The 10,732-nt window shown below is 40.3% G+C and overlaps 1 protein-coding gene across 1 annotated transcript in view; it reads left to right on the top strand.

Annotated features, from left to right (window-relative positions):
* Positions 1 to 8,073, top strand: part of NLRC4 (NLR family CARD domain containing 4) — an 806,697-nt gene extending 798,624 nt beyond the window's left edge. The window contains exon 10 of the mRNA XM_040350743.1: positions 5,863 to 8,073. Coding sequence (XP_040206677.1) covers positions 5,863 to 6,197 — 335 coding nt within the window. The 3' untranslated portion in view covers positions 6,198 to 8,073. The remainder of the gene's footprint in view (positions 1 to 5,862) is intronic.
* The last annotated feature ends 2,659 nt before the right edge of the window (positions 8,074 to 10,732 follow it).

Below are 10,732 nucleotides of genomic sequence, written 5' to 3'. Positions count from 1 at the left end.
ACTCTCACGGTGGTTTTAGGTGGTACAGCCTTCTCCTGATGGCATAGTAGGCTCTGCATGCCTTGTCTTTTAGTGCCTCTATGGCTGGCTTGAAGCTTCCTGATTGGGTAATGTCTAGGCCGAGGTATGTGTAGCTGTTAGTTTCATCCACAGTGCAGTTGTTTATTGTGAAGGAAGGGCTCTTTGTTTGTTTTGTATTTTTCTTTTGGAACACCATGGTTTTTGTTTTGCCCGAGTTGATTGGTAGTGCCCATGTGGCGCTGTATTTCTCCAGAACTTCCAGGCTGTCTTGTAGGCCTTTCTCTGTTTGTGACAGAAGTAGGAGGTCATCCGCATACAGCAGGAACTTCACCTCAGTGTCATGTAGAGTCAGTCCTGGTGCTGCGGAGGATTCTAGAGCTGCCGCCAGTTCATTGATGTAGATGTTGAAGAGGGTTGGACTTAGGCTGCAGCCCTGTCTGACTCCTCGGGCCTGCCGGAAGTGTTCAGTTATTTCCCCATTCACCTTTACGCTGCAGCTGTTCTCAGTGTATGAACTCTTGATGACGTCGTATGTTTTCCCTCCTATTCCGCTCTCCAATAGTTTGAGGAACAGGCCTGGGTGCCACACTGAGTCAAATGCCTTCTTAAAGTCCACAAAGCAGGCAAATATCTTCCCATGTTTTGTATGGTGGACATGGTTCTTGATGAGGCTGTGCAGGGTGTAGATGTGGTCTGTAGTGCGATGGTTTGGCATGAACCCCGACTGACTTCTGCTGAGGACATTGTGTTGTGTCAGGAAGTTGAGGATCCGTTTGTTGAGGATACTGTTGAATAGTTTTCCTAGTGTGCTGCTGACACATATCCCTCTGTAGTTGGCTGGATCATACTGGTCTCCACTCTTATGGATGGGTGTTATGAGGCCTTGGTTCCATACTGTAGGGTAGTAACCAGCACTCAGGACCAGCTTGAACAGTTTACACATTGCAGCGTGTACCTCTGGGGAGCCGTGTTTAATCATCTCTGGCAGGATTCTATCCATCCCACTGGATTTTTTGGTTTACAGGTTTTGGATTTTCTCTCCAATTTCTTGTGGTGTAATCGGTACATCTAGGGGGTTCTGGAAGTCCTTAATTTTTTCCTCCATGTCATTTAGTCTTTTGATGATGTCTTTTTGTTCTACAGTTAGAGCCTCCTCTGGAATATTTTTGTAGAGGCCCTTAAAGTAGTTGAGCCAGATGTCGCCATTTTGGATGTGGAGGTTGTTTTTCCTGGGTGCTGAGCCAATATTCTTCCTTGTTTCCCAGAAAGAATTTTCCTGAAGTGCCACTTCCAGCTGTTGCAGGTTTTTGGAGATGAGGTCTTGCTTTTTCTTTTTAAGGGTTTGTTTGTACTTTTTCTGTAGGGTGCTATGGGCTATCCTTAGGTCAGCGTTGTCAGGGTCTCTATGTTTGTTATTGGAGACGGTCCGTAAGGTGTTCCTTAATGCTTTGCATTCTTTGTCGAACCATTTATTGGATTTTTTGTTGGATGATTTCTTGTAGTTGGTTTTTCTCAGCTGGGCTGTTTCTGCAATGGTGTGTAGTATTTTATGGAAGTCCTTTGCTGCCTGGTTCACATCTGGTGGGCTTATCTCATAGGTGTTGTTTTGGAAGTTTTCAAGCTGTTTTTTAATGTCAGGTCTGTCAGTTACCTCTCTGTATTTTGTGGTAGACTGTTTGGACCATTTAAATGATGGTGGCAGGTTGCGGAGAGACGCCCGGTGGAGTTTTGGTGATGGTTTGCTAGAAGATTTGATGTATAGCAGTAGTTGGTTGTGGTCTGATAGGTGTGTTTGTGGGGTGACTGTAAAACCATTGATGAGTGTGGGGTTCATATCTGTGATGGCATAGTCTACCACACTGCTGCCTACATGGTAGCTAAATGTGTACCTTCCTAGAGAGTCTCCCTTGGTACGGCCGTTGAGGATGTAGAGGCCCAGACTGCGACACACATTCAGCAATTTTCTTCAGTTTTTGTTGGTTGTACTGTCATAGCTGTTTCTTTGTCCAACCCTCTTCAACATCTACATCAATGAACTGGCGGCAGCTCTAGAATCCTCCGCAGCACAAGGACTGACTCTACATGACACTGAGGTGAAGTTCCTGCTGTATGCGGATGACCTCCTACTTCTGTCACAAACAGAGAAAGGCCTACAAGACAGCCTGGAAGTTCTGGAGAAATACAGCGCCACATGGGCACTACCAATCAACTCGGGCAAAACAAAAACCATGGTGTTCCAAAAGAAAAATACAAATACACTTTGAACTAACATAGTGCCTATGCAAGAGGCTTTTTTAAAAGTGATCTGCGGTTGATTGGTGATCAAATTTTTCAGTTAGGATGGGCCAAAACTTTGAAATAGTCTTTGCCCATCCTAACTGAAGACCCAATTTTGAAAAATTTGATCACCAATCAATCGCAGATGTTGCGCTAAAATAAAAAATCTAAACAATAAAAATGAGGTAAAATAATTGTGAAGCCAGTAAACCCAAATCGATGAGGGACTAGAAAGAGGAAATAGTTCAGTCCTAATGCGTCCACAAAAATAAAGTTCATATGAGAGTAAACAGATGTTTGAGGAGCAAATATGAAAACCAACACCACGAGCCAGTAAAAATTGAAGGCTTACCACATGGCAAGCAATGTAAGCTTGCCGCTGCAAACCCCAGCCAGGGCCTTTAGGGTGATCCTCGCAGGGGAAGGTGGGAGGAGAAGATGTTTCTTGAAGCCTCCACCGAAAACCAGATTATTGAACCGTATCACAGAAAGAAAACACTCAATGGTGAAGTATGTTTGACCAGCACACACATGAGGTAAAAAGTGACTTTGAGAACCACCACCACCAGCACCCTATAAGTAGGAGGCTTACCAGAACATGTATGAACATCAGCAAGTGGCTAAAACCCTAGCCTGGGCCTTTAAACTCCTGGGCTGTAATGGTAGTCCTAAGTGTCCTCCGTATTCAATAGGTACATAAAGGGAGTGATAGAGCCCACATAGTGAAGTTCGTTTAAACCGTACGTTTAATAAGTAAAAAATTACACTTACAGTGTCACAATAGGAATAAAAACAAAGAGAAGCCGGCCGGCTCGGAAAAAAACGCCCGTCCACTCTACACAACACGTCCTGCGTCAGCACGCTACCTTCCCGACGCGCGTTTCGTCATAAAATGACGTCATCTGGGGCACCAAGCTTTGGTAAGCCTTCAATTTTTACTGGCTCGTGGTGTTGGTTTTCATATTTGCTCCTCAAACATCTGTTTACTCTCATATGAACTTTATTTTTGTGGACGCATTAGGACTGAACTATTTCCTCTTTCTAGTCCCTTATCGATTTGGGTTTACTGGCTTCACAATTATTTTACCTCATTTTTATTGTTTAGATTTTTTATTTTAGCGCAACATCCTCTCCCCTTTGTTCTATGTTGTTGTGTTTGTATAACACTCCGTTGTTGCAGCTTTACTAGCAATTCATTGTTTTTTAGCGCGGTATTTTCTTATTTTAATCAATCGCAGATCACTTTTAAAAAAGCCTCTTCCATAGGCACTATGTTAGTTCAAAGTGAGTACAAAGGAAATGGCAGATTTGGAAATGGCCACAAAACATATGGCACATATCCTTGCGGATCATGTGCTCAATGTTCGGTGAAAGGAAGGAGAACCACACTGACACTGCTAAATGGGGATACCTTCTCCCTGAGACATTTTGCTAATTGCAAAACTCGGGGAGTGGTATACCTCATGCAGTGTCAGTGTGTTTTGTTTTATGTAGGTAAAACCAAGCAAGCGGGCAGAGAAACATATGCACTCCATGCGCATTTGTAATCTATACCTCCCACTTGGTCAACACATAGCCAAGTACCATGGCTATCACATGCCGACTGGAAACTTTACTGTATTGGACCGGATACATATCCCTTTAAGAGGGGGTGACTGGAACAAGGTCCTACTACAGCACGAAATGCGCTGGATTAGGTACCTGAGGGCCACAACACCCCCTGGTCTCAATGAAAGTGAGAGCTTTAGACCATTCTTGGAAGGGTTTTCCTCTGGAAAAACTGATTAACCCCTACCAAGGAGAGCAGCTAACCCCACCCCTCTCAAGACTTCTGTTGGAGGTCTTCCCTCCCCTAGTTATATCCAGGGGCATCTATCCTGGATATTTCATTTTCATCAACATAACAACATAACAATGCTCTCCCCTTTATTCCGTATCTGTCGGTACATAGGGTAATCTCTTCTCAGGACTGAATGTAAATATGACACTTAGAAACAGGGTTTTTTTATATTACTTTGTTTATATATTTTTGCAATGTTTTTTCAAAAACTTGCATATTTAATGATTTGCATTTCCTTTTTGTATTGATTGCATTGAAGCAGACAGACATCAAAGGATATGTAATATAATTATGAATAGGACACATTTTTCTTTTGTTTAACCTGTTGTGATTTTGTGCCTTCAGGATGTGTGCCTCGAGTGACCCGCCAGTTTGATTATGTCTCTTCATTATTTTTGGCAAGTGCTATTCTTTCCTTGTTTCACACTCATCAGCTGCCAGGGGAGACATACTGGGTTCATTACCTAGACGTCTCCTAATTCACCAATAAGATGGCAGAGATGCTTTCTTTGATGAAAAATATGGCAGCTGTGGTTTTTTGTTTCCTTCTGTTCTCCAACAGTTCCTAATGGAATTGTATGAGAATGGCTATTTGTGGATTTAGGCTTTTTTTCCAAATCTTAGCCCATATCCCCTTTTCTCCCCGCTCCCATTTCCAAGTATAATATTTCACACTGTCTTGGTTAGTTTTATTCCTCCCCATGATGTTTTTTAGATCTTATTTATGTTGTCCTGGCTGCCCCCTTTTATAGGGATATCTGCAGGTCTCCGCCGCAATACCAGCCCCCTTCTAAAATGGCCGTTTCGGAACTTCCGGTTCCGGTTGTGACGCTTTTGGCCATACATTGCAAAAAACCCTTTAGCAAGATGGCTGCAGCGGAACTTCCGGTTGTGGAAATGACGTCATTTGGATGACGTAGCCAAACACGAGGACTAGGTATACTGCGTATCAATGTGTTTGAAAGTCGCCGCAATCAACACGGCGACCAAGGGGAGGAACTCACCAGCTGGAACGAGGAAGGAACTACTGATACACCGGCCTAACTCTTACTGAATCCAGCTTACTGAATACTGACACAAGGCTGTTTTAAGCTCCTGAAAGGCCTTTTCAGCCGTGTCATTCCATTTCACCATAACTGACTTTTTACCCATTGTCAGGTCTGTGACTCATATGGGAGGCTGACAACTTTAAAGCAGAGTTCCACCGAAAAAAATTATAATTTAAAGTCAGCAACTACAAATACTGCAGCTGCTGACTTTTAAAATAAGGACACTTATCTGTCCAGGTCATCCGCAATGTCCTCACCCGAAGCTGACCTGTCCCTCAGGTCCTGGGTTGAGGCACGGTCATCTTCACATTCAAATATTATATTACTTAATTTACTGCAAAATTAATGTTTGGAACTCTAACATATGCTTTGTTTTGTTGAGTTACTAATAAGGAGAACATAACATATAACAAATCATCTAGAGTGCCTAAGACTTTTCCCAGCACTGTACCTAGTCTTACCTAGCTGTCATGTACCTAACATAAATAACATGTATGTGAAGGTTGATTTACATTAGAACTGTTATGAGGCTTTTCTTTGGGTTCCCATCAAGGAAGATTAAAATAATCAATGAGTATTCTGTAAATATGTGATTCTGACTACACACATACATAATAATAAAAATATTATATGGGTTTTAAAGATAATACTAATATCTAAATCCTCCCTTTATAGCAACTCATTTGAAGGAAGATTTTAAGAAGCTTTCATTCTTGGACCTCTCATGCAATAATATTGGAAGTGATGGTTGGATTTCCTTGATTGAAGCACTACAGAACCTGAAGAGCCTAAGACATTTTGATCTCAGCACAGAGGATATCTTCATTCCAATTGCACATGTTGTGCAAATCCTGTGTAGTGTGGTGGGAAAACTGCCACACTTATCTTCACTTAACCTTAGTAACTGGGAACTGGATATTTTAGATTTGTCCAAAATGAAAAATGCTAAATTGATATGTAGAAAAGCAGAAGGCACATACAAACACATTTTCAAAGTTGAGAACATTTGAAAAGGAATTATACCTTAAAGAAATTTAACAGGACATGAAAATGAAAACAAGCTGTAGACTCATCATGAATTCTGAGAACTGCCATTTTAGATTGCATAACTGGGGACAAACTTTAAATTGTAAAATATGTTTTTTGCAAGTTGCACGTAACATAAACAGAAGTAACATCTTGCCAGACTGCACCAACTGTCTTCAGAGCCTGTTCAGTGTCACAATCCAGAACATGATTACACAGTACTTGAGCTTTGGGTAATTAATGTAACTGTAATTGCAACCATTAGTTTTCATACATTCTTAAAATGGGTACCTTCTCTTTTAAATTGTTTATTTTTTTTTTTAACTTTACTCACTGGTTTGTACAGAGATAGCTATGGGTTATCATGTCAAGAATCAAATTTAAAGTAGTTCTAAAGCCAAAAAGTTTATTTGCATCAGCGATGGTCTCTCCAGCCATTGGCTACTGTTGCTGTCAATAAAATCCTGTGAGGAGGAAGCAAGGGTAGGGCCAGTCCTTACTGTGTGAGTCTATGGACTTACAAAGCCTGGCTTGTTAGCACACATGCCCTTATGCTCCCATAGCAAGTGGCATGGTATGGGGGCACACAGTGAAGAGGGAGAGCACTGGCAGGGGACCCCAGAAGAGGAGGTAAAAGCAGGTAAGTATATAGTAAACATATTTTTTTATTTTAGAGAAATATTTCAGACTTTACAATCACTTTAAATTGTGATCTCTATTTATTTTAACATGTCACATTCAAAACAGTGTGTCATGAAGGGATGAGTACAATCCACATGAGTAGAAATTAGATTAGGGAACAACCATATCAACACTGAAGCGTAGCAAAGCGATCACATCAAAGACAATAAATATCATCTGTGTTTGTTAGACAAGTGGTGTCCAAATCATAGAGTAAATAATTAAAGTAACTATAAACATAACCTGTTTTAGGGACACAAATATACCGAAGTCTGGCAGTAGGATAGAAAAAGAATACAGTGAAATCCCCCCAGACCAGCAGTGGCAGGGACGGCAAAAAATAGTGGGGTAGGTGTCAACCTAAAGAAAGATTAAACATGGGATGTGTAGAGGTTTCGGTAAACCATAAAAGTTACTATTTTTTTTTAATGTATAGGTGTGTTTTTTCCTGCTGTTAAAGACACTTCATAAACAAATTGATTTCCTTAATTTGTTTTCTGTATTGTTTAATTGTAGCTGTTGCTTGTGAAACAGGTTACTATGTATTGGATCAATATCTGTGTATCACCATCTACTATAAATCTAACACTAGATGGCAGTAGAGATCAGTAAAAGGACTATGGCTTTTATAAATGTTGCCAGAGAATACTGCTGATCTTTCATGCTTGTCATTGCTGTATGTTTGCTACATGTGATGCTGCAGCATTTGGACTATATTTTTTTTTCTTCTTTTTTGTGCATAGCCTATAGGCAGCTTACAGCAGCTCTGTTTCATTTGGAGCAGTTCCCATATCCACTATAAATGTGTTCTTAATATTTACAAGGAGATTGTTGATAGGATTATGGGTATGACTGAGATGTTTGTTGACAGCATTGCACTGGATGGCTAATCCCGAGTCTGGAGGGGAGCCTGAACTAACTGGACTAAAGACTAATTCCCAAACAGTAGCACAAGTAAACTTTGAGAGGCTTATAGATTTTATGCTACTTATTCAGAATTAAAATTCTTAAAAAAAACTTTGCTCTGCATTAATTTTACCTGCTTAACAGGAGGTGACAGTTTTCTTAAATCAAATTTTGCTGGACATGTGAAAAGTATGCTCTGATCACCTTCAGTCTGTCATACCAGACTAGCATAACACACAAAGTGCTCATTATCCTATTTATTTTACAATAATAGCATGCAAACATGGTGGTATAAAGAAAAATGTAAGTACAAAATCCTGCTTTGATTAGGGACTTTGTGTTGCTTGAAATGCAAAATATGTAGACTTTGTTACTGCATCTCTTTATCAATAATACAAAACAAGTCCATTTAAAAAAAAAAAAAATAAGTAAATATTCACCATTACAGAAAAATGCTAAAAAGCATTTACTTGCTCATTTTAAAAATATAATTACCATTTCAAAAACTTCCATTGCTTGTTCAGTTATATTAACCACATGCACTTTATAATAAGATAGTTACAGAATGTAGTTTCTATTAGTCAGTTCACATACAGTAAGTTACGAAACAGGTTTTTATTTATTAGATGATTACACTGTAACTACAGAAGAGAACTTGCTGAAAAATTGAAAATAAGGATACAGCTGAAAAGAAAATAAATACTGAAGATTACCGATTGGCGAAAGGAGCCGAACGGCGATGCGCATGCGCAGTATAGCGCCGACTCGCCGTTCGGCTCCTTTCGCCAACCGTGACGCGGCTTACGCGACGGGGGGGAGCTCGTTTTTGGTCAAAACGTCAATCACAGACATGTTAGGAACGCCCACTCCCACGGGACTCGCAACCCCGAAGCCACGGGTGAATATGCTGTACAAAGGTATGTACAGCATCAAAAAAAAAAAAATAGCCTTAATCGTATTGTAATGTGGGGGGCCAGTGTAATAAAAAAAAGTAGTTTTTAGGGTGAACCACCCCTTTAAAAGACTTTTGGAAGAATTAACCCAGCTGGAGAGGAAACATAAACAGACAGGATCGACAGCGGTAGAGAAAGACCTTACTAGAAAAAGGATAGAAATCACAGATATTCTTTTCTATAAAGCAAAAGCGGATATACAGCGATGTAAAAAAATCTCTTATGAATCAGGGAATACATGTGGAAAAATACTTGCCAGAACCCTAAAAGATCAGAAGTTAAATAATTATATCCCGAGATTAGTAATAAAGCCACAAGATATAGCTAAAGAATTCCAGAAATATTACCACGCCCTATATAATCTTCAGAAAAACCCACTAAGAGTAGACCAGATAGAACAATATCTTCGGGAATCAAAAATGCCCAGACTGCCAGAGGGAGTTAAGGAAAAACTATAGGAACCTATCGCTAAAAAAGAGGTAGAGGAAGCGATAGGAGCAATGAAATTGGGGAAAGCACCAGGGCCAGATGGCCTCACAGTTTAATATTATAGAACATTCCTTCCCTTTTCACTGGATCATATGACAACATGATTTAATGCATTGGGGTCCACAGCAGTGTTAACAAAAGAAACTTTATTAGCATACATTGCGTTGATTCAAAAAGAGGGGAAAGATCCAGCTCTCTGTTATCGCCCAATTTCCCTTTTAAATCAAGACCTTAAATTATTTGCAAAGATTCTAGCGAACAGGATTCAGGTGTATATGCCAGATCTTATACACCTGAATCAGGTGGGATTTATCCCTGAACGCGAGGCCCGGGATAACACCACCAAAGCAATTAACTTACTTCAGACTGTGAATACAACTAAGATGCAAGCAGTATTTTTGAACACGCATGCCGAAAAAGCCTTTGACAGGGTGAATTGGGAATACATGCAAGCGGTGTTGCAATACATTGGTTTTGGGAATAAATTATTACAATGGATATCGGCCATCTATTCATGTCCATCAGCCCGAGTAAGGGTCAATGGAATACTTTCAGAAACCTTTGATATATCAAATGGGACAAGGCAGGGATGCCCTCTGTCCCCATTACTTTTTGCCCTGTTGCTGGAACCCTTTCTATGTATGGTTCGATTGAACCAAGGAATACAAATAAAAGATAGGCAGTATAAAATATCTGCATATGCAGATGATATGCTATTTACACTTAGTAATCCAGTGTTCACAATACCGGAATTGGTGAGGGAATTTGATCGATACAGTGTGATCTCAAATCTGCGCATCAATTTTAACAAGTCTGAAGCAATGGCGATTAACCTCGCACAAACCTCAATAGTACAACTAAAGGGAAAATTTAAATTTAAGTGGACAGATAGTGCCCTAACATACTTGGGCACATATATTCCAATGAATGTAGCAAGGATTTTTGAGTTAAATTTTCCACCCTTACTACACAAGGTTAAACTGTCTCTGAATAAATGGAATCCAGGATACCATACATGGCTTGGGCGATGTAACATTATAAAAATGAGCATTCTCCCCAAATTCCTATACCTATTTCAAGCTCTGCCAATTTATATCCCGCTAAGTTTTTTTAAACAATGCCAGAAGATTATATTTGAGTTTATATGGGCACACAAACACCCCAGGATAAAGCGTAAACAACTGACTCTTATTAAGGCACAAGGAGGTTTAGCAGTACCAGACCTACGGAAATACTATCAGGCGGCACATCTTAACAGAGTTATAGATTGGATTAAGCATAGGGAATCTAAAATATGGATCCAGATAGTACAATCCCAGTCACAGATTCGACTCAGTGGAACCCCCTGGTGCTATTCGATACTACCTAGAGAGATGAAGGAACATCCGGTGGTGGGAAATACAGCGAAAATTTGTGCGACGCTATTCCCCACGTTGGGGATAGATCCGGTAACCTCGCCGTTATACCCAATACTAGGTAATCCGAAATTC

Source organism: Rana temporaria, chromosome 4 (assembly GCF_905171775.1).
Source record: "Rana temporaria chromosome 4, aRanTem1.1, whole genome shotgun sequence".
Taxonomy (NCBI): domain Eukaryota; kingdom Metazoa; phylum Chordata; class Amphibia; order Anura; family Ranidae; genus Rana; species Rana temporaria.
This window is presented reverse-complemented; position numbering and strand designations above follow the sequence as displayed.